The following is a 23,746-nucleotide window of genomic DNA, read 5'->3' on the forward strand; positions in this document are numbered from 1 at the left end:
ACAATTTGGTGGGACCAGAACTATGGTACTATTTCATACTATTGCCAGAACTGGACATTGTACATGAATAAGTGAGTGACTAGCAGAATACTATCCTAAGTTATGTTTAACACATTTCTTTTTGGAAAGTATACTTGTGTATCACCTCTCCCATTTTCCCAAGTATTCGATTCTTGGATTGGTTCATGTAGATCTAACTTTTACGATACGTTCACCTCCCAGTTTCCTCCTACACAAAAAGGATTACACCACCGAAAACATGTATTTTTCAAAGGAATTGTTTACATAAACTAGCAAAACAAATCACTTTCTGTATGAACTCAAGATCAGAAGCAACCTATCAAAGTGGTACAATATATTTTGAAAGATAATTTGCACCAGTGGAGTTTTGTTTTTTAACATTGTTCATTTGTGACTTGCTTTCACTTTAATCCGGGAAGAACTTGGACTGCCTGCCTGCCTACATTGTAATGAATCAATAGTTTGTACTTATATAGCACCTTTAAGCTAGTAAAAAAGGACCCAAAGATATATCAAAGGAGAATTATTGCACTAAATTTGACAATCATGTATTGAAGACCGATGCTCAAACCTTGATCAGAAGTAGATTTTAAAAATTATTCTTCAAGGAGAGTCTGCAGAAGGATCTAGATAGGCTGGGCGAATGGGCCAGGAAATGGCAAATGGAATTTAGTGTTGGCAAGTGTGAGGTGGTCCACTTTGGTAGGAAGAATGGTAGGAAGGACTATTACTTACGTGGCGAAAAACTGCAGCAGGCGACGGTGCAGAGGGACCTCGGGGTCCTTGTGCATGAGTCGCAAAAACCCAGCTTGCAGGTGCAGCAGGTGGTCAGGAAGGCGAATGGGATGCTGGCCTTCATAGCGAAGGGGATTGAATATAAAAGTAGGGAGGTCTTGCTGCAGCTGTATAGGGCATTGGTGAGGCCGCAGCTGGAGTACTGTGTGCAGTTTTGGGCGCCGCACCTGCGCAAAGATATTTTGGCCTTGGAGGGAGTGCAGAGGAGGTTTACTAGGCTGATACCGGAGTTGAGGGGGTTGAGCTATGAGGAGAGGCTGAATAAACTGGGCTTGTACTCGTTAGAGTTTAGAAGGATGAGGGGAGATCTCATTGAGACTTATAAGATGATGAATGGGATGGATAGGATAGAGGTGGAGAGACTCTTCCTGCTCAAAAAAGACAGTAGGACTAGGGGGCACAGCCTCAAGATAAAAGGGGGGCGGTTTAGAACGGAGTTGAGGAGGAACTTCTTCACTCAAAGGGTGGTGAATCTCTGGAATTCTCTGCCCGTTGAAGTGGTGGAGGCTGCCTCGCTAAATATTTTTAAGACGCGGGTTGATGGGTTTTTGATAAGAGAGAGGATTAAGGGTTATGGGGAGAAAGCGGGAAAGTGGAACTGAGCAGCGACAGATCAGCCATGATCTTATTGAATGGCGGGGCAGGCTCGAAGGGCTAGATGGCCTACTCCTGCTCCTATTTCTTATGTTCTAGAATGACATCGAGAAGTGGAATGGTTTAGGAAGGAAATTTCAGAGTTTAGGGCATTGGGTAGTTGAAGACACTGCTCTCAATAAGCTATATATAAAAAAACGTACTTGAGGTCAAATTAAGAGTGCAGAGATGTGAAGGTGGTTACAGAAAAATAAAGTGGATGGTTTGCTATGCCATAACTGTGTTTACCCATATTTAATGAATATAAAAGAGGCTAATAGCAGATGTCCCTACATTAAATAGATATTCCAAAAACCTTTTCATTCCTCCCAGTTATGATGGCTGTCTTTTCAAAGACATTTAACATTCCTAAGGTGAGTTAACCTACCATTTGATGTTCTTTGGCAATTTGACTTTGTCCAACAGAAAACGGATTATAACTAAACTTAGTAATTAACTTAGGGTAAAGAACAAAGTGTTCAACATCATGTACATTTCTTAAAAATTTATTGCCTCAAGACACATAGCTTAATATAACTATAACAAGGTATTAATGAGATTCAATTTATACATCTATAACGGAATTAGGTCAATGGATCTTTGTTCCACATGTAACTAATTTGGATTATTAAATGACATAATTCATGGTTACAGACCAAATATAAACAATTTACAGATTTGACACAAAGATACTTGGCAATTATAAGAAACTCAAAAAAATTAAATGTTTTGTAATTGTCACAGTATTGCACATAGCTAAAATACTGATTTTTAATTCAACATTTTTAACAATTAGATAATAGAAATTAGAAGTTAAAATTCAGAAACAGACACTTTACACCAACTGATCCTAAACTGGTGCAACAGTGTTTACAAACACTCTAGAAACACAAATGTTGTAATATAAAGCAGTATTTGTGCTTAAGCATTCTATGTTTAATGTGTCCAGAAAGGTGAGGAACTAAACTACAGTTAAATCATAGATTGAATTTACCTTAACAATTCAGATACCAGGGATATTTTTGCCTCTACTCTGGAACATGATCAGTAAATGTTTAAAAAGTGCCACATCATCAGCATTATTTCATTAGATAATGTAAACTTATTGTTTTCAAGTAAGTTCACAGATAACGGCAGTGATTGATGTTGTGGTTTTAATATTTATTTCTCTAGTCTTATAAATTTCCAAAACATACATACTTGATTTCCAAATAATCATCGACACCATATTTGGAGCCTTCTCTCCCAAGGCCGGACTGTTTAACTCCTCCAAAAGGTGCCTCAGGGGTTGATAACAGTCCTTCATTCACACCAACGATTCCAACTTCAAGTTGTTCAGCAACCCGCCAAATCTGAGAAAGATCTCTGGAGTAAAAGTAGCCTGGAATGGTAGAAAATAATAAAGTTCACTAGTGACTGGATAAAGTTGGAAGAAATGTTGTTATCCTATCAAGCAAGAAACAATTTCTTGACTCAGTCAAAACAGGAAGTGGACAATTTTATTTTTATTCAGCTTTGCTTTAAAGCAAGGCTATGGGGTCATGCCTCACTAATGTACTCACCAGCCAAACCCACATTGGAAGCATTGGCTATAGTTACAGCTTCTTCCTCAGTCTGAAACCTGCAAGCACAAAAATAAATGGCATCATATGCCATTCAGCCTTACATGCCAGCTCTTAGAGCTGTTCAATTCGTCCTTCTCATTCCCCAGAGGCCTGTAAATTTGCCTCTATATAGAAAGATGCAATTAAATCTGTTTCTACTACTCTTCCAGGCAGTGCATGATAGATCACAATGAGGGTGATACAAATAATGGCAAGTAATAATGTTTGTTTGTTTTTCAGAATACCTTTTACAATAAATGCAGGAACCTTGTTGATGGGGAAGTGGGGAGTTGTGCATATACAAGGGAGATGTTGAATGAATCGAATTATAGATCTATTTACACATGGAATTTCTTTCGTAGTAGGAGATAGCACAATGAGAAAATGCTGGAAATAACCAGTAGGTCTGACAGTATCTGTGCAAAGAGAACAGTTAACATTTCAGGTCAATTAGCTTCTTCCAGTTATGATGAATGGAAGAGGTGTGACAAGTTTAAACCCAAATGGGAACTCAAGTGGATTCCAGCCATGACTTCCTTCTAATAAGATATATGGAAGGATCTTTGTTCAATTTCCCTCCAGCACCTCCTTCTCCAGTACACAATGCATTGTTGTCAATTTGTACTCTTGCTCTGAAACTGGACAATTTCAAATTTGCCTCCAATTTTCATCCTTCCCTTGGTTACATTTCTGACTTTCCCTCGACCTCTTGGTATCCCTTTTCACGGATAGTTTATGGACCAATATCCACAAACTCCTACAGCTTCTCCTTGACTACAATTCCTCACACCCGCTTCCTGTAAATACTTCTAATTGACCATTTCCTTACTTAAGAACAGGTGCCAAAGGTCCAAACGTTTCCTCCTGTGCACAAAGCATGTCTGTTGTGACGTTAGAAAGAAGAGTTGGTTCAAAGAATGTTGCTCCAGAACTGTGTCGCTTTCCCCCAGTCACAATACAGGCACCACGAGACGTTGCATCACGTATCTGACTTTCGACCTGGGACAGAGAATTAAGAGATAGTGTTTAAAAATTAAAATCTCTTATCCTTGAATTCAAATCCCTTCACGATCTACCCCACTTCCTATGACCATAACCAATCACAGCCTTCAATCTTTCATTTCTCCAACTCTGGACTTTCTTAGCTCCATTATTTATTTACCTTAGCCCTTCATTAACAGTCATGCTTTCACTTGTTTAGATCCTTCCTAGATTCCTTATCTCATCTTTTTAAGATACATCTTAAAACCTCCTTTTCTGACTAAATTTATGGTCATCAGTTCCAATAACTCCTGACATGGTTCAATGTCCAATGTCCAATTATGTTTGGAAATTTCCTGTTAATGACCTTGGGGCATTTCACTATGTTAGATGTGCTGAATGAATGCAATTTATTGTTGGTTAATTTGGAAAAATTGGTGCAGGTTCCCTTAATTCTGACAACAGTTTCTGAAGAAATAATGAATGAATAAAAACCGTTGGAAATCTTTGAGCTAACGTTAGCTATTTTAGCTACAGTTGTTAACATGGATTGCCTTGATTGAATACAGGTAGCTTGTTACCTTTTGCACAGCTCTTTCATTGATGAGGGGACCCTGTGTATTCTGCTCATCAAATCCATTCCCAACACGCAATTCTTGATTCATAGCCTTCACCATCTTCTCTACAAAAGAATCGTGGATTCCTTCTTGCACTAGGAACCGATTTGCACAGACACAAGTCTGCATTCCAGCGGGAATCAAAAGAAACAAAATGTCAATATTCGGATATGCAGCACAAGTCAGATTCCAGGCAGCAATGAATGGTGTTCAGGTACGACAGCTAATGGAACTGCCTCACTAAGTGGAAAAATAACTAAATTGCTCCAATAGATAAGCACGGGGCTATTTCTAAAGTATTACAGTAGCTTTTAGGAATTAAAACCAATAGTTGACTACCATAAATTACAGAACACAAATAGCTGATAATCTTGAATTTGCTTCAGAGCTCAAAAATGATTGAATTATGAGAGGTTAATATACATCTGACTGAAAAAAATGGTATAAAGCAGAAGTTAGAATCAGTATCAGCTAAACAACTACAGTATGGTTGTGAATATCTTTATGGTGTTAGTTCTAGATAATGAAAATCAGTGAGTGTTTAAGTGTTCGTCTTTAAAATCTTGAGCTTTTTCATATCCCTATGATCAAAACAGAAAGGATGGGATCCCTGGGGATTAGCACAATGATTTGTTTTAACTTCTATAGGTTGCTAGAGAATGATAGAAAGTGGTCTGGGCCTCCATCACACATATAAGGGGCTAAATGGAGACCAAGCTTGCCTACTGGCCTACAAGAAATAGGAGTGGGGATTTCATTTTGGAAAGAAAATTTTAAGCCCTTAAGTACATAATCATATAGCCAAAGACAATGAGATAAAAGATTAAAGGAATTTCAATGAAATACCAATTGTCATTAATATAATAATCAATTGTTAGTGTGCACAAAGGATGTTATCAGATGCGCCAGTTAGGTGCACTGGCTATGCTAAATTCTCCCTCAGTGTACCCGAACAGGTGCCAGAGTGTGGCAACGAGGGAATTTTCACAGTAACTTCACTGCAGTGTTAATGTAAGCCTACGTGTGACACTAATAAATAAACTTTAAACTAAAGCTCAGGAATCATTCCTACCACTTTGAATTCCATCAATCACCTTTATACATGAGCAATATTGCTGCCTTTGACTTTGCTCCTGAAACAACTCAGAGTTATATGGGTTTGATATTGTAAATGTACTTTTGCTGTTAACAGAACTTGCATCAATCTCCAAAGCCATCATCATTCTGATCACCTCAAACATCCCCCTACCCCAGCAACCAAAAATTTTTAAACTACCTTACTGAAACCATATGAGGTTGATGGTAATTGACCACAGACAAATTGTGTCAAGATTAAAAGGGCAAGGCATTTGCTTATAGGCCAGACTAAATGGAATATCAAGAATTATGGCATTCGAATGTCCAGGAAAAATGAAACAGCTTAGAAAAAAACTGTCAAGAGTATGGGAATTGCTGGCAAAGTTCCTCTCAAGTGATGGTGAACCATCTTCTTGACCCACTGAAGGTTAGCTTGGTTAGCCTGTGAGCAATTTGGATTTCTTCTAGAGTGCCATGTCTGGGAGTGTTTCACAAAGTATCCTGATCTGCGCCTTTAAACAAAGTTTCTGAAAGTATAGTGGAAGAGCAACTGAGGAGCGTTTTCAACTGTTAATTTGGGGATACACTTCCATTTCTTAACGAGTAAAGGTGCTCTGCAAAGGATCCTTTAATTCAAAACTCTTGATCTGATATCTGTCTCAAGCTACTCACCTGTCCAGAGTTTCGGAACTTGGAGGCCACGGCGCCAGCGACAGCTTTATCTAGATCAGCACTGTCAAAAACAATGAATGGAGCCAGTCCACCCAGTTCCATAGAAGCCTTCTTCACAGTGTCAGATGCTTGACGCAGGAGGATCTGTAAGGCATAACTGTAGCTTGTCAAAACACTTTTTTTTTTATTTCAATCTATAGGAAGGGTGGAGGCAAGAGCTTTCTCTGTGCATACGTTAATAAAACGATCAAGAACTGGTTCTGATTTTGTAATGCACAGGGAACACTTGACTCCCTAATCATTCACCAAAATAAAATAGCCAGTTTGTAGGTTGACATGGCAAATCAAATCAATATTCTTTCATTTTAGCAATAACAAACTGTGTACTAATTTTAAGTTTCCATTTATAAAGCTGCCCTCACTTATACTCACCATTTTAAAATTATCCTCATGGCATTTAAAAAAACTCCTGTCACGCTTGGAAAAATTCCCTTCACTTACAATAACTTGTATTATAAAGCTCTTTCTACTTGAAACTTATAACACAAAGTTCAACTCTGACAACTTAGAATAACTAGCATCAGTAAGGAAAAGTTAGGAGATTCTAATCATAGAGTCATACAGGTTTATAGCATGGAAAGAAGCACTTCAGCCCAACTTGTCAATGCTGCCCTTTTTTTTAAATCCCCTAAGCTAGTCCCAATTGCCCCCATTTGGCCCATATCCCTCTATACCCATCTTACCCGTGTAATTGTCTAAACACTTTTTAAAACACAAAATCGTATTCGCCTCTATTACTACCTCTGGCAGCTTGTTCCAGACACTACCGTCTACATGAAAAAATTGCCCCTTTGGACCTTTGTGCATCTCTCCCTTCTCACCTTAAACCTGTGCCCTCTAGTTATAGACTCCCCCTACCTTTGGGAAAAGATATTGACTATCTAGCTGATCTGTGCCCCTCATTATTTATAGACTTCTACAAAATCACCCCTCAGCCTTCTACGCTCCAGAGGAAAAAAGTCCCAATCTATCCAGCCTCTCCTTATAATTCAAACCATCAAGTCCAGGTAGCATAATAGTAAATCTCTTCTGCACTCTTTCTAGTTTAATAATATTCTTTCTATAATAGTTACAAGGAGAGGCTGGATAGACTGGGACTTTTTTTCTCTGGAGCATAGAAGGCTGAGGGGTGATCTTACAGAGGTCTATAAAATAAAGAGGGGCATAGCTCAGCTAGATAGTCAATATCTTTTCCCAAAAGGTAGGGGAATCTAAAATAGAGGGCTTACATTTAAGGTGAGGGGGGAGAGATACAAATGGGTCCAGAGGGGCAATTTTTTCACACAGAGGATGGTGAGTGTCTGGGAGTTACAATGACCAAACTGCACCCATATTTCAAGCATAGCCTTACCAATTTTTGTACAACTTCAACAAGACGTCCCAATTCCTGTATTCAATGTTCCGACCAATGAAACTAAGCATGCTGAATGCTTTCTTTGTCACTCTATCCACCTGTGGCTCTACTTTCAATGAGCAATGAACCTGTACCCCGAGATCTCTTTGTTCTGTAATTCTCCCCAACACCCTACCATTAATGGAGAAAGTTCTGCCCTGGTTCAATCTACCAAAATGCATTACCTTGCATTTATCTAAATTAAACTCCATCTGCCATTCGTCAGCCCACTGGCCCAATTGATCAAGATCCCGTTGCAATCGGAGATAACTTCTTTCATTGTCCACTATGCCACCATCTTGGTGTCATCTACAAACTTATTAGCCATGCTTCCTATATTCTCATCCAAATCATTAATATAAATGACAAATAACAGTGGACCCAGCACTAATCCCTGAGGCATACTGCTGGCGTTGATGTGCTTGTGGATTACATCCACAAGTGACAGAACATGAATGATGATGATTAGGATGGGTGCTTGGGGGATTGTTCAGAAATAACTGTGCAGATGGGGGAAGGAGAAATAACCAGAGAACCTATAAACAGCAGTGTTAATACAGGCAAGAGTGAAACCACAGAAAGGGTGCCACAGGAGGGAGCTTGTGGATGAGTGGAATGAAATCACTAGGCACTGAAGCAGTAGGAAAGGAAGTAATCACCAGTCATAGTCGTACAGACTGCTGATGATGATGATGTTGATCCAGTCTTAAAGCTGTTGGTAAATTATAAGCTGGAAAGTCTTGAACTTGAGTGAAGGTGAACGAGTAGTCTGGATAGCAATAGTATTTTATGCAGGTACATACAGATATGCACATAGCTGCGTGTTTGCATGTGCATCTTTGAACATGTGGTGAATTCTGCCAGAATATACTTTTAACTGCCTGAACATGGATAAAATTGCAGTTTCATGAAACAAATCATGCAAATTAAGAATACCACGGCGAGATCACAGGGTAGCTGCCTTGTCACCTTCTTTCCAGAATTCACATACCCGATTTTGGACAACCAGCCAAGTTTAAATAGGGATAACAACAGTACTGGATAATACATCCCTGGAGTACTATACCACTTTGTTGACCAGATTATTCAGTAGCTATGGGATAGCTTTCTTATTTATTTGTTAGTGTTTAGGCTATTCAAAGTAGGTCAAATCACAATAGTTGACATAATACATACACTTTATTTCAAGTTACTTCAGGTGCATACATTATATAGGCTTGTGCAATGAGTCACACCATTAGATCCTGTTTCTTACATGATTAATGAAGTATATTCCAATGGTTAAAATGAGCAAGTCCAATACAGTCTGCTCACATGTAATCCAAGGGTTTGACAAATCTCAGCCTATTAAATCTGTGCATCTCAGCAACTGATTCCAGCATTAAAATGAAACACAGCATCCTATCTGCTTCTCACGTGCTGCCACAACTGAATGTTTCCAAAAGATTTTGCATCAAAGACTTTGCAAACAAATTATCAGCAACGTAACAAGACATATCAATAAACATTGGCTTTACCATCGTGCACCAAAATACCCACCTTCCCAGTAGCTGTGGAACCAGTGAAAGAGATTGCAGCAACAAGAGGGTCTGTACAAAGTACCTCTCCTACAGCTGGCGTTTTGGACTTGGAAGAGGGGATTACATTAAAAACCCCTGGAGGAATTCCAGCCTGATCTGCAAGCTACAGAAAGAAGAAATATCATTGCAATGAAATTACTTTTGAGAAACATTTACCCCTGGAATTAAGTGAAGCCCTCCACTTTGCAGTGGACTTGAAAAGTCAGCTTTTTTAAAAGCTGAATTTTATACAAATATAAATATTTGACTTAGTTCGTCCATGTCTTGTATATGATCCATACATCTGGAGTGATTTAACTCCATGGTTATCTCTTTCCATGATTCAAAATAAAACTAGCTTTATGCACAATCTTTCTGGGCAAACTTTGAGATGGATACCCAATAGGTGATGTTAATTCTGGGCACAATATAGAGACACACACAAATGCATAAGTAAATATAAACACATAATTAAACTTTTTTTCACTCCTCTGGTAAGGGCAATTCTTTAAAAGACCATGAAGAGGGTTTGTTAGGCTGCGGAAGAAAAAAGATGATCTGTCTTGTGAGTTAGTGCTGGTTCAAGGGGAAATTAGTGTAAAAAAGTTTTGTTACATAGCTTTGTTAGACTGCTTGTTCTCTAACTGGTCACTCTCATAGTGACCCTGGAGTTTCCTACAACAATTACCATTGCTACCTGAAATCAATTAAGTAACTCAGGATGCTAAGATAACAGCCATGTTACACGTAACCTTGAAGGTGCCAACACATTTCCAATTCCAGAAGGTGAAATGATAAACTATTGAGGTGAGGACCAACTGGAAACCAATAAATTGGTTTATGAGCTGTCTTTGCTTTTAAAGTTAGCACTGTTGAAGTTTCTGACACCAGCTTTAGAAGGCAAAACCTCTTTGTCTTTTTGGTTGTTCCCTTCTCCCACTGAACAGAAATCAACAGCTTAACCACTGAAAATCAGCCCCAACCCAGCACTAGTGTAGAAGTTTTGTTTGGCAATTTACTAATTGATTAATATCACCTTTGCTCTAATATCAGAAAAACAAAGGTAGTTTTAAAGGATTTGTGTTGGTAAATGTTAGAAATAAGGTATAGTTCTAAGTGAGTTTAATTTAGTGTTGCTGTGTAAGGAAGGGTACACCTAGAGTTAGATTCATGCTGGGCAAAGATGTTCATATACATGTGGGTTTTGGTTTCGATTCGAACTGCTTCTATCATGTTTAGAGAAGTTATGGCGTGAAAAGTAAATAAAAGCTGGCAGAAGCATGAAGTTGTTTCTGAGCAACTGGGGCACCTTTTAAGGTACAACGGCTTTTTGAGTTTAGTTTTTAGCTAGATATATCGGCAGTTGGAGATGGGAGATCAGGGAGAGAGCATCTTTCAATTCTTGCAGAAGAAAAGCTGGACAGAACAAGGAGATTGCAAAAAAGACAGATTTCCCAAAGAACCAGACAAAGTCAAGACAACCAGAGGACCAGGGCAGAAAGATTGTCTAAGGAAGACTGAAGTTAAGGGAACAGGTACCAAGAAGTTGAGCAAGGTACTGTTCAGGAGAATTCAAGGGAAAAGCACATAAAGTGTTCTGAATTGAAGAGACAATTGTAGTATCCAGATTTAAAGTAGAAAAATAGACTCCAGAAGTAAATCAAAGATTTGAGGTCACCTTAATACAATCTGGGAATCAATGGTTAAAATAACTGAAGAGTTTGTGCAATAGTCAAGGCCCAATCCTGAAGAAGGAATTGCTAAACCTGAAAGAGAAACTTTGATGGGAAGCAGCTGAAGGAAAGCACTGCTTAAAAAAAGATTTGGAAGTGTCTTTTTGAAAGTGGAATTTGAAATCACTTGTGTGGAAGCTGGAGTTCAGTGAAACAAGGTGGCTCATGGTGCAAGAATCATATGGGGATTTTGAGGAGAAATCAACAAAGATTTACTCAGGTTCAGAGTAGAGTGTGTGTCTGATCACAGGCAGCCTGTGGGGTGAAAGGGACTACATGTTACTGTGACTACTATAACTGAAGATATACTTTCTAATCTGTGTTAACCTTAAAATTTGTATGTATTTGTGAAGCTAAGGGGTCATAAAAGAATATTGCATTATAATCAACCTCGTAATGTTTAATAATTTTTTTCTCTTCTTGTTAAAAGTTAATTAGCGGTCCTGTGTCTCTATTCTTCCACATTTTCTTTAAAAAAAGTTACAATCTTTTGAGCCAGGCTTCCATTCTGGGACCTTCCCCCAGTTATAACATCAACTGGGATTAAAACAGTAATATATATAAATATTCACAACCAGAGGATTTGTTGACAAGAATTTGCCTAAATTGGCTAAAGGTCTCTTGTGTTCTGCATCGCCAAGAAGATAATTGATGGGAGGATTACACGGGACTGAGATTAATTGAAGGTTATATCAGTGCATTTGGTCCTTTTTTTTCCCTTTTCCGTGATACATCAAATCCAAGATTTCAATTAATTTTGGTTTTGTTAATAACTGCTCTATGTATTTCTGATGTGAAGATGCCAACGTTGGACTGGGCTGGGCACAGTAAGAAGTCTCACAACACCAGGTTAAAGTCCAGCAGGTTTATTTGGAATCACAAGCTTTCGGAGCGCTGCTCCTTCCTCAGGTGGGTATCCGGTATAACTTACCTCCGCCAATGCCAATGCAGATAGTGGAGTATCTTCAGCTGGTTTCACCACTACTGTGCAACCGACTGCCAAGGCTGCCCCAACCTTTCTTGTGAGCATAGCACTGGGAAAATTCCACTATAAATAAAATAACATGAATTAGACAGTTTCAGAGTAAATTAGTTTACTCTGTTGAAGGTTACAAGGGTGATTTTCCCCCCCAAAATTCCAAGTGTCAAATTTGTGTAAAAACCCAGAGTAAATTCCATTGATTTATTCAGCGGGAGTTTCAAGATGAACCTCCTACACTCTGAGCACTGCAGAGTGCCTCAGCGTGAATCATGCTGAAAATCAGGGGCAGGGCCTATTCCCACTGGAGAGGCCAGCAGCATAGTGCTGAGCGGGCCACTGCACACGCGCTGATCTGTCATAGCGGAGATTGGCGCATGCACAGTAGCCCCCACTGCCGGCCTCCCGATCGTTGGCCAGCTCCAAGGCCCCCATTGCTGGCCCTCCAAACACGCTTCGAACCCCCCTCCCCCAGCAACCCTGATCTCTTGACAACCCCCACCCCCCGTCACTCAAACCAAATGCAGAGTGGCAGCAAGACATCTCATCCCCTACCAATTGCCCCCAGAGGCCCTGTCCTCCACCAGAACCTGCTCCCTTAGCACTGCCCGGTGCCCTCTGAGCAGTACAGCCACATGACTGATCATCAACAGATGCGGGGATAAAGAATTCTAAAGATTCATAATTCTCCTGAATGAGTAAATTACTCAACTCAGTGTAAAATGGCTGACCCCTTATTCTAACACTGTGACTGCATGTTCTAGATTCCCAGCCAGGGGGAATATTTTTTCAGCATCTACCCTGTCAAGTCTCTTAGCAATTTTATACATTGCTCTGTCTCCTATATGGATGGATGGATACTGCCATCAAGGCAGCCAAACTTTTCAAAATTGTTCCATATATATTTTCTTTCCATGGACATATAACACACCACTTTTTCACACTAAACTCTGCCTGTCACATTTCTGCCCACTTCACCATCCTGTCTATGCCACATTTACGTCTCTATCTATCCTCACTACGATCTACAATGCTGCCAATTTTTGAACCATCTGCAAGCTTTGTAATGCTGCTGCCTAGGCCAGAGGCTCAGTTGTTCATAAAAATTGAGAAAAATAATGAATCAAAACTGATACTTGTGGAACATCACTGCAAGCCATTTCCCAGACTGGAAAATATCCATTCACCCTCTACTCCAGCCACTGAGCCATTTCCAGATCCGTGCCAACACTTCCCCCTTAATTACTGAGGCTTCAACCTTAACAAGCTGAAATCCTTCCAAAAATCCATATATACATTGGCAAAACTACTTTGACAACCTTTTTGCTACCTCAAAGGATTTATTCAAGTTAGTTAGACATGATTTTACCTGGAACAGGTCCACGCTGGCTCTCCTTGATTAGCCCATATCCTTCCAAATAAAGGTTTATTTTGGTCTTGGTAATCATTCCTAATAACTCCCATATCACCAATGTTAGATTGGCTGGCCTGTTGTTTCCTGACTAATCTCCCTTCTCCAATTTCTTGAACAGTGATATAAGATTACAAGCCCTCTGTTTCTCCAGCACTACTGATGCATTCATTCAGAGCTGAAAGGATGTGACAGATCTATCTGCTATCTCTACTGCTGATTCTCCCAACAAGCTAGGATGTATTTCATTTGGACCAGGTGAATTAGAAACTTTCAGTAATGCTAGTCTTTTTCATACAAACTCTCTATCAAGACGATGCCCATAACTTTCTTCTTTTTTCTATAGTGTAACTTTGATATTATCCACTTCTTTGGTAACATCAAATGTAAAGTGTTTATTTAATACTTTAGCCACGTCCTCTGCATGAAAATTTCCCTTTATTGGAAATTATAGGTCCAAAGTTTTCTCTAGCCAACCTCGTGCTTTTCAAAAAAACGTTTATACATTGTTTTGAAGAAGAACAGGCAGCATTAAGTCGAATGCAAACATAGCAGAAGGAGCTCCATTTGAACTCTTGCCCAGAAGACATCATTCATGATGATCCAGCACTCCGTCAATACTGTTTGCACTTAATTATGCGCTCAAGTCTTTAAATGGGGCTTTAACTCATAACTTCACATTCGGTGATATCTCAACCAGTGAGGCACACCACCAGCAGTAGAACCACATAACGTGTTCTAAATTCCCCGGTATCCTGAGTTAAGATTATGTTTGTCAGACCCAGGACAATGGTCATTAGCAGAGTGATTAACAGCAAATCATCATGCTCTAGTCAGGTAGCATACATCCAAATTATAATCTTCCAGGATTAAAACTTTTACACGTGTGACCCCTTAATAGTATGGCATTAATTTGATTTGGCTATAACATATACACCACAGGCAATTTGCAGTACATGAAAGGAAACTTAGATCCAAACATATCATAAATAAGTTTTCCATCTACCAAGGCATCAATGATGTAACACTGCAAACAGGCAGCTTGATGCGTAATACTCACAGGAGTTATAACAGCTGCCACTCCTACTGGCTGCTTCAGGATTAGGATCCTACGGTCAGGGGAAGAAGTAGGTACAACATCACCATACACTCGACGAGCTTCTTCTGAAAACCACTCCAAGAATGATGCAGCGTACAGTGTTTCACTCAAGGCTTCTTTCAATGGTTTTCCCTAAAGAGGACAATTTACAAAGAGTTAGGACTTCTACTAAAAAGTTGCAAAAATCAAATATATAAGTATATACAACACAAGGAGAATGAGGAGAGATTTTACAGAAACATAAAAGATTATGAAGGGGACAGATAAGATAGAAGCAGGGAAGTTGTTTCCACTGGCGGGTGAAACTAGAACTAGGGTACATGGCCTCAAAATAAGGGGGAGCAGATTTAGGACTGAGTTGAGGAGGAACTTCTTCACACAAAGGGTTGTGAATCTGTGGAATTCCCTGCCCAGTGAAGCAGTTAAAGCTACCTTATTGAATGTTTTTAAGGCAAGGGTAGATAAATTTTTGAACAGTAAAGGAAATAAGCTGAGCGGGCAGGTAAGTGGAGTGAATTCCATGAAAAGATCAGCCATAATTTTACTGAATGGCGGAGCAAGCTCAAGTAGCCAGATGGCCTACTCCTGCTCCTGGTTCTTATATTCTATATTGGATGCAGAACATAGGGGGCACATACTCTAGATTGAAAAAAAAACTAAATTCAGCTTTACAAACTGGTTCAGGGATCAGATATTAACACACAATCCAGCAAAGTTAAAGCTCTACAAGTGTAAAACTATACATCATGTTTCGAGAATGATGCATCAATACTCCAGACATTGTACTTTGCCACCGATGCATAATAATATCATGGTAGTCCTGTTTACTATTAAATGCAAAATAATTTGGACTTCACATGAATGATACACTGGAGTACAAATCTAAATTCAGGCTTTAAACATGAGAAAGAGACAGGGTCAACTGTGAGGTGCTAATCTCACTTGGTCACATTGGATACCACATGGAACGCCAGTCCATTGGGAGCCCTGGGCATTTTGTAAATCCACTTAACCTCAATTTAACCACCCTCAACAATTAATGTAAGTGCAGTTCTTCGAGTACTATACCTATTATCTTACAATGCCTTTCATATGATAGCCAATGAAATGTTAGTGCTACTAGTTCCTTTTTCCCTTTAATAAGAGGATATGGGTGTCACTGGCAAGGCCAGCATTTATTACCCATCCCCAACTGTCTTCAAGAAGATAGTGGGCAAGCCACTTTCCTGAACCAGTACAGTTCATGCGATGTATCCACATGCAGCACCAACAGGTAGGAAATTTCAGGATTTTGAGCCAGATATCCAGGAATAGTGATATATTTCCACATCAGGAAGGTATGTGACTTGAGGAACACCGTGCAGGCAGTGGTATCCCCATGTATCTGCTGCCATTGTTCTTCTAGGTGGTAGAGTCCATGGGTTTGGAAAGCACCGTCAAAGCAGCTTTGGTGAGTTCCTTTGACATGATCTGTACCTTGCTAATTGGCCAAGTTGGCTGCTTTGTCCTGGGTGGGATTGTGTTTCTTGAACGTTGGAGATGCATTTACCCAGACAAACGGATCCATTGAACAACTGACACCTGCCTTGTAGATGGTGGAATGGCTTTGGGAAGTCAGGTGGTGGGTTACTCATTCCAAAGTATCCAACCTCTGACCTGCTCTTGCAGCCACAGTATTTATGTGGTTATTTCAGTTAGGTAAAGGTAAAGTCACCACAGTCCAGATGACCCTTCTGAAGGTGAAGGCTGACTAGTAGCGATTTAACTCGGGGATTACCAACCTCAGGCGAGGGACAAAGTTGAGAAGGCAAGCCTTCATGAATAATCTCAACTGGTATGGGGAACAGGTGGACTGTTGGCATTGTTCTGCATCATGAACCAGCTATCCAGCAACTGAGCTAAACCGACCCCAGTCCAGTTCCAATTATACTACCCGCCAACGGTGACCTCCAGGATGTTATGCTGTGCTTTAGTGACAGACGAGAGTCAAGAAGAAGTGGTTAGAGTCTCTCTTGTTGGAGACAGTTACTGCCTGGCATCAGTGTGGCTGAAATGTTACTTGTCACTTAGTAATGCAAGTATGGATATCATCCACGTTTTGATGTGTGCGGACATGGTGAAGAGAAGATCATTGATGAAGGAACCAAGATAGCTCGAACTAGGATATTGCCATGAGGAACTCTTGCAGGGATATTCTGGGCTCAGGTGATTCAGCAACAAACACAACTATCTTCCCTTGTACCAGAAATGACTCCAACCACTGGAGAGGTTTCCTTCTATTCCCATTTTGTTGGGGCTCTTTGATGCTACACATTGTCAAATGCTGCTTTGTTGTCAAAGGTAATCACACTCACTTCTGGAATTCAGCATTGTTGTCTATGTTTGGACGAAGGCTGTAATGAAGTGCAAGTTTCCTTCAGTTGAAAGCTATTCCAATCTAAACTTGAAGCATTTGTCATTTCAAACCACAGTGATCTGTTGAAAATTGGTGATTGGATTTCGAAAATCCAACAGGTTTACAAAGGGCAGCCAGGCGACAGAAAGGGGAAGACAATGACATAGTAGTAATGTCTAATGTAGATGGTAGACTGGCTTTGTAACATCAGATGGGTCACTAATTGCAGACTTCACATCCTCTGACCAGATAGTAATCTAGCCAATCTATACTGATAATCTGGACCAGTAACCCAGTGGGCCAGGCTAGAGCTCGGGGGACATGGGTTCAAAGCCCATCATGGCAGCTGGTGGAATCTGAATTCTATTAATCATTAATCTGCAATATAAAACTAAGCATTTATGATTGTAACCTTGACAATTATAATTGGTTATTATAAAAAGATTTAGGGAAGGAAAATCTGCCAAACTTACTTGATCTGGCCTACCTGTGTCTCTGGAGACACAGCAACGTGGTTGATTCTTAACTGTCCTCTAAAATAGCCAAGCAAACCACTCAATTCAAAGGAAATCAGTGATATCAACAAATGCTGGCTTTGCCAACAATATTCACTTCCCATGAAAGGGAGAAAAAAAAATAAATTCAATTGCCCCACCAATCTACTCTTGAACATCAGAAAAGCGATGGTAAATATTGTCGACAGTGCTATCAAGGGGCACTTACACACACAGCAATAACCTGCTTGCAGGGACACTTGGCCCTGACCTAATTGCAGCCTTGCTCTAAACAGAGCTGAACTCAAGAGGTGAGGTGAGTGTGCTTGGCCTCAGGATCAAAGCAGCATCTGACAGAATACAGAATCTAGAGTCTTTAGGGAATTTGTGGGGGGGTTGGGGGGGCGGGGCGGGAGTAGGTAGGTAGGAATCTCTCCACTGGTTGGAATCAAACCTGACACAAAGCAAGACAATTCTGGTTGTTCACCATCAGTCACCTCAACCCCAGGACACAGATGCGGGAGCTCCTCAGGCTAGTGTCTTGGGCCCAACCATCTTCAGCTGCTTCATCAATTACCTTACCTTCTCTCCATCATCAGATCAGAAATGAGAATGATTGCTAATGTTTCATGCCATTTGTCACTCTTCAGATATTGAAATGTCCATGTGCTTGTACAATATTCAAACTTGGGCTAAGTGCCAAGTAACACTCATGCTACATAAATTCCAGGCAACAGCCATCTCCAACGATCTCCAATCGAACAATCTCCCCTTGATATTTAACAGCATTACCATCACTGAATCTTTCACCATCAACATCTGGGGGATTAGCATTGAACACAAATTAAACTGGACTAACCATATAAATACCATGGCTACAAGAGCTGACCAGAGGTGGGAAATTGCAGTGAGTATTTCATCGCCTGACTCCACCATTTACAAAAAGTGTAATGAAATGCTATCTACTTGCCCAAATGAGTTCAGCTGCAACAATACTTGGAAAGCTCAACATCGTCAAGATGAACAGCACGTTTGATTAACCCCCTAGTCCCTCCACCTTAAACATTCATTCCCTCCACCACCAATGATGGCAGCAGTGTGCACCATATACAAGATGCACTTTGACAATTTGCCAAGGCTACTTCAGCTGCACTTTCCAAACCCACAATAAAAGAACAAAGGTAGCAGACACATGGGAACACCACCACCTGAAGTTCCCGTTCCAAGACACACATCATCTTGACTTGGAATATATTGCTGTTCCTTCATCGTCAGCGGGTCAAAATCCTGGAACTCCCTCCCTAACAGCACTGTGGGTACACTACACAACATTGACTGCAGCCATTCAAGCCAGTAGTTCAGTGCCACCTTCTCAAGGACAATTAGGGATGGGCAATAAATGCCGACAGAGCCAATGATGCTCACATTCCTTGAAAGGACAAAAAAAGTGAGTGACATCTATGCTGTGTGAACCAGAACCACACCTCACTGATACCAAATAAAAGGGCTACAAATTCTGGAGTGTAGAAGACCAAGGGGTGATCTTCTAGAGGTCTACAAAATAATGAAGCCCACAGGTCAGCTATATAGTCAATACCGTTTCCCAAAGGTAGGGGGGTCTAAAACTAGAGGGCATAGGTTTAAGGTGAGGGGAGAGATACAAAAGTATCCAGAGGGGCAATTTTTTCACATAGAGGATGGTGAGCGTCTGGAACAAGCTGCCAGAGATACTAGCAGAGGCAGGTACAATTTTGTCTTTCAAAAAGCATTTAGATAGTTACATGGATAAGATGGGTATAGAGGGATGTGGGCAATTGGGATTTGCTTAGGGGTTTAAAAACAAAGACAGCGTGGACAAGTTAGGCCAAAGGGCCTGTCTCCATGCCGTAAACCTCTGTGACTCTAAACTATAAACTTAAGCTGACCAGTACAATGCAATCTGAAGTGTTCCCTGATGAAAATAAAAATTAAACTGAAATGAGCGACTGTTAAACTTGTCTTAGCTTAGTCACAGTTAGGTTGCCAGAATAAAATTAGTGTGTAACCTTGCCTAAACTTCAAGAAGTTCAGGGACAGCAGGGTGGCACAGTAGTTATCACTGCTGCCTAGTAGTGCCAGGAACCCAGATTCAATTCCCAACTTGAGTCACTGTCTGTGTGGGTTTCCTTTCACACTTCAAAGATGTGCGAGTCGGGTGGATTGGCCGTACTTAATTGTCTCAGTGTCAGGGGAACTAGCTAGGGTAAATATATATGGTTATGGAGATAGGGCTTGGATAGGATTGTGGTCGATACAGACTTGTTTGGCCGAATGGCCTCTTTCTGTAGGACTGTAGGACTTCATGATTCTAAGCCATCTTATGCTTTAATGTAACATATTTTAGTGATAGGATTATATACATTTTTGACATTTTATACTCAATTTACAAAAAAAGTGTTGTATGACCTTGTCTGCACGCAAGAGAAAGACAGAGACAGTACTAGAAATTTCAGAAGGTATATGAAGTAGAAAAAATCTTTTCCTCAATCTTAGCTCCAAACCAAAATCTCAATTTCAATTTTAAAGCAAGTGCAAAGTTTTCAGTTCCCTCACCTGATTCGCTGACAGAAGATGTAAATATTCCAATTCCTGACACCTGTGAGACATACAGATAGAGGGAGGCAGACAGAATGCCTTTCGTCATTCTAATGTTCGTTATAAAAAACTAAACAAGTTGGATTTTGAAAGGAAACAAAGCCTCTAAGGAGAGAGAATTTGACAGTGTGTTTTGGCCAGGGCAGGGGGTGCAGAGAAGAAGAGGAGAAAATAGATTGACAGCGATAGGGTTTCTAACCACTCATCACCTGCGTTTTGGTGGAAGTCAATAGGAGTGAGGAATGACTAGTTACAGGCGATGCTAGCGTCAGCATCATCAAAGCAGACAGAAAATAGTGGTCAAGCACGAAATCAAAAGAAAACGTCATAGCACTACTGATGGCAATAAGGAAATGGTGGAAGAGCACAAAGGAATGTAATAGCATAAGGTGTGCAGAAAAGCCCTTGATGACATACAGTAGGGAAAACAAATCACTGAGGACTGCAAATTACCATGTGCAATATGACAGGAGACTGACCAGTACTTAGAAGAACATTTTTTTGCCTTGTATGCATGGATACACCCCAACTCTGTACATCAAATTCTGGTACTAATGACAATGTAATATTTAAACTGAATCTTCTGAAACAGGTTAAACTCTGGAAATTTACTGTTAATGAAATACAATTATTTAAGTCAGTGTGAGTTAGGACATGGGCAGCAGCTTTGGATGACCTCAAGTTAACAGATGGTATGCTGTTAAAGGATGACCTGGAGTTTATTAGAAGACTAAAAACATAAAGGCATGGACAGGGCAAGGGTATAGTCAAGCGATGTTACAGCAATATGCAATCTTAACGATGGTGTAGATATGTGATCAGAAACTTATCTCAGTGCCAACCATGATATCAAGGTTCATAATTTGATAAAGGGTCACCCAGACTTGAAACACCTCTTCCTACAGATACGGTCAGACAAGCTGAGATTTTGCAACATTTTCTGTTTTTGTTTCAGATTCCAGCATCCGCAGTATTTTGCTTTGATCTGACGATAATTTGGATCAGCTTCAATTAGTTGCTAGGGGGAGGAATGGAACCAGTGGCTGGGGAACGGAATTTGTGACAAGAACTGAAGACAATGGCTTCAGTGTTGTCAATATTTAGTTGGGAGAAAATCTTTGCTAAGCCAATGCTGAATGTCAGACAAGCAGAGAGACAGTCTAGGGATAGTGGAACCAAAAGTATATGCTATCCAGTTAGTTTTGAAAGTCAGGTTTTTATATCAGCTTGATTATACATTAGCACTATCGCATAAAAGAGCCAGTTTTAACCTGTAATTTAAATCAATCTTCATTCATAATGCACATAGGAAGACAAAACAGGCTCACACAATTAATCTCTTGTTTCATCAAAGATTTAACACAGCACAGGTTGCGTGTCAGTGACCACATCAAAGCTAGTAAGAATTCAGATTTACTACTGGCTAAAGAGTTTCATATCCTACACAATTCCTGAGTTGCTCAACTACTTTTGAATTTATGGAATTCCTCAGCACAATAAAAAATTTTGAGACACAATTGTGACACCAGTGTGTATATAGTGCGTACAGCACACCACTTACTGCTTTAATCTTTCGAAATTTTAACGGTTAGTGAAATGGATACGTTACTTTCCCTGATTAATTTACTTTGATAAAACTGATATAACCATATCATATTAAAGAACAATGTCTTCTCAATTAGTTACTCACATTAGTGTTTCACTTACGTTTTCTGCAGTAATTAATCTTGCGAGTTCATCTTTGTTTTTTAGCATCAGATCGTACCATTTTCTTAATAAATTACTACGTTCCTGAAAACAGAAGAATCAAAAATAGCAAACTGAAAGATATATATACTGGTGCAGGCTCAATAGGCCGAATGGTCTCATTCTTTACTGTAGGGGTTCTATGAAACAGATCCTTTAAATAAAATCCAAGGATTTTGCCAAAAACAAATCTGTCCTTCCTTGAGCCACCAGGCCCTATCGGTGGACCAGGATTCACGGACATCTGTCAATTAGTTTTTGAGATTTACTGTTTACAAACAGATGGAAACATTGCCTCTGCCCTCCTTCACTGGCAGAGGAAACAAGGCTGATGAGAACTCACCTGGCACTGCAATGCCGCTGATTTCCCCCCAGCCAGTGACTGATAAAAGTTATTAAGTGTCAAACCTAATGCAGTTTGACACAATGACACACTGGGATCGCCTGACCTGAGGGAAGAAAAGTCAGCACACTGCAACATGAAGCCAAAATGAAGTGGGGGGGCAACGAGGCAAGGGGGGGGGCAACGAGGCAAGGGGGGGAGGAGACGGGGAAGGGGGGAGACGGGGAAGGGGGGAGACGGGGGGGGGGGGAAGAAGGGGAGAGACGGGGGGGGGGGGAGAAGGGGAGAGACGGGGGGGGGGGGGGAGAAGGGGAGAGACGGGGGGGGGGGGAGAAGGGGAGAGACGGGGGGGGGGGGGAGAAGGGGAGAGACGGGGGGGGGGGGGAGAAGGGGAGAGACGGGGGGGGGGGGGGAGAAGGGGAGAGACGGGGGGGGGGGAGAAGGGGAGAGACGGGGGGGGGGGAGAGGGGAGAAGGGGAGAGACGGGGAGAGACGGGGGGGGGGAGAAGGGGAGAGACGGGGGGGGGGGAGAAGGGGAGAGACGGGGGGGGGGGGAGAAGGGGAGAGACGGGGGGGGGGGAGAAGGGGAGAGACGGGGGGGGGGAGAAGGGGAGAGACGGGGGGGGGGGGAGAAGGGGAGAGACGGGGGGGGGGGGAGAAGGGGAGAGACGGGGGGGGGGAGAAGGGGAGAGACGGGGGGGGGGGGAGAAGGGGAGAGACGGGGGGGGGGGGGAGAAGGGGAGAGACGGGGGGGGGAGAAGGGGAGAGACGGGGGGGAGGGAGAGACGGGGGGGAGGGAGAGACGGGGGCAGGGGGAGACGGAGGGAGGGGGAGACGGAGGGGGGGCCCCAGCCCTGTGCCGCTGTCAGTCTCCCGCACCCCACCCCGGCTCTCACCTTGCTGGTTGCCGCTTTCCAGCTGGCTAAGCTGCTGTGAGCCGCTTTCACCGCCTCCCGGGCCTCCCGCGGGCCGCAGTCCGCCACCTCCATCAGCAGCTCCCCGGTGGCCGGGTCCAACACCGGGAACCGAGCCCCGCCATCCGCCTCCAGCCAGCGGCCCCCGATGTAAGCCTGCGAGCGGCGCAGGCCGGACTCGCTCTGGCTGGAGTGGAGCCGGTTGCCGGGGACAGGGCGGGGGCCCGCTGCCGCTGTCAGCGCCCACATTCCGCTCCTCACCCCCCGCAACATCGTCCCCGCAGAGGGCAAACCGAAGAGACAGCGAGTGGGGGGCAAGAGTCACCCCGCCTCCCAGCGGGCACCGGCCAATCGGGCACTGGCGTACAACTAGCCCCCCTGCAGGACAAAAGGATTACTGCACTGACACCCCAGCATCCAGCCAGCACCCCACTTTCACTGCACTGCACTTTATGCCCCCCACCCTGGCATGTGTTTGTGGGGCAGTGTGGGCACTAAAATGTGTTGGGTGACCATCGCACCTCCTTTTGCGCACCTTCATGCCAACCTCCGTAATACGCCAGCTGAAATTTGATTTGACATTTTC

At 41.8% G+C, this 23,746-nt stretch overlaps 1 protein-coding gene across 1 annotated transcript; it reads right to left on the reverse strand.

Annotated features, from left to right (window-relative positions):
- Positions 1 to 1,939: 1,939 nt before the first annotated feature.
- Positions 1,940 to 23,539, reverse strand: aldh5a1 (aldehyde dehydrogenase 5 family, member A1 (succinate-semialdehyde dehydrogenase)). The gene is made up of 10 exons (XM_080203883.1): positions 23,143 to 23,539; positions 21,865 to 21,948; positions 14,596 to 14,766; positions 12,077 to 12,193; positions 9,393 to 9,536; positions 6,401 to 6,544; positions 4,616 to 4,774; positions 3,883 to 4,052; positions 3,012 to 3,070; positions 1,940 to 2,830 (listed from the first exon to the last, which is right to left on the reverse strand). The coding sequence occupies exons 1-10, from the start codon at positions 23,431 to 23,433 to the stop codon at positions 2,625 to 2,627; spliced, it is 1,545 nt and encodes a 514-aa protein (XP_080060009.1). The 5' UTR covers positions 23,434 to 23,539; the 3' UTR covers positions 1,940 to 2,624.
- Positions 23,540 to 23,746: the final 207 nt, after the last annotated feature.

This window comes from Carcharhinus amblyrhynchos, chromosome 2 (assembly GCF_965287045.1).
Source record: "Carcharhinus amblyrhynchos chromosome 2, sCarAmb.v2.hapA, whole genome shotgun sequence".
In the NCBI taxonomy this organism is placed as follows: domain Eukaryota; kingdom Metazoa; phylum Chordata; class Chondrichthyes; order Carcharhiniformes; family Carcharhinidae; genus Carcharhinus; species Carcharhinus amblyrhynchos.

Excerpts from the sequence above, each read along its gene's own strand:
- aldh5a1 (XM_080203883.1), bottom strand. The coding sequence starts at position 23,433 with ATGTTGCGGGGGGTGAGGAGCGGAATGTGGGCGCTGACAGCGGCAGCG. Across the intron at positions 6,545-9,392 it reads GTTCCACAGCTACTGGGAAG|ATCCTCCTGCGTCAAGCATC; the intron begins GTGGGTATTTTG and ends TATGCCTTACAG. Across the intron at positions 4,775-6,400 it reads AGTTCCGAAACTCTGGACAG|ACTTGTGTCTGTGCAAATCG; the intron begins GTGAGTAGCTTG and ends GCTGGAATGCAG.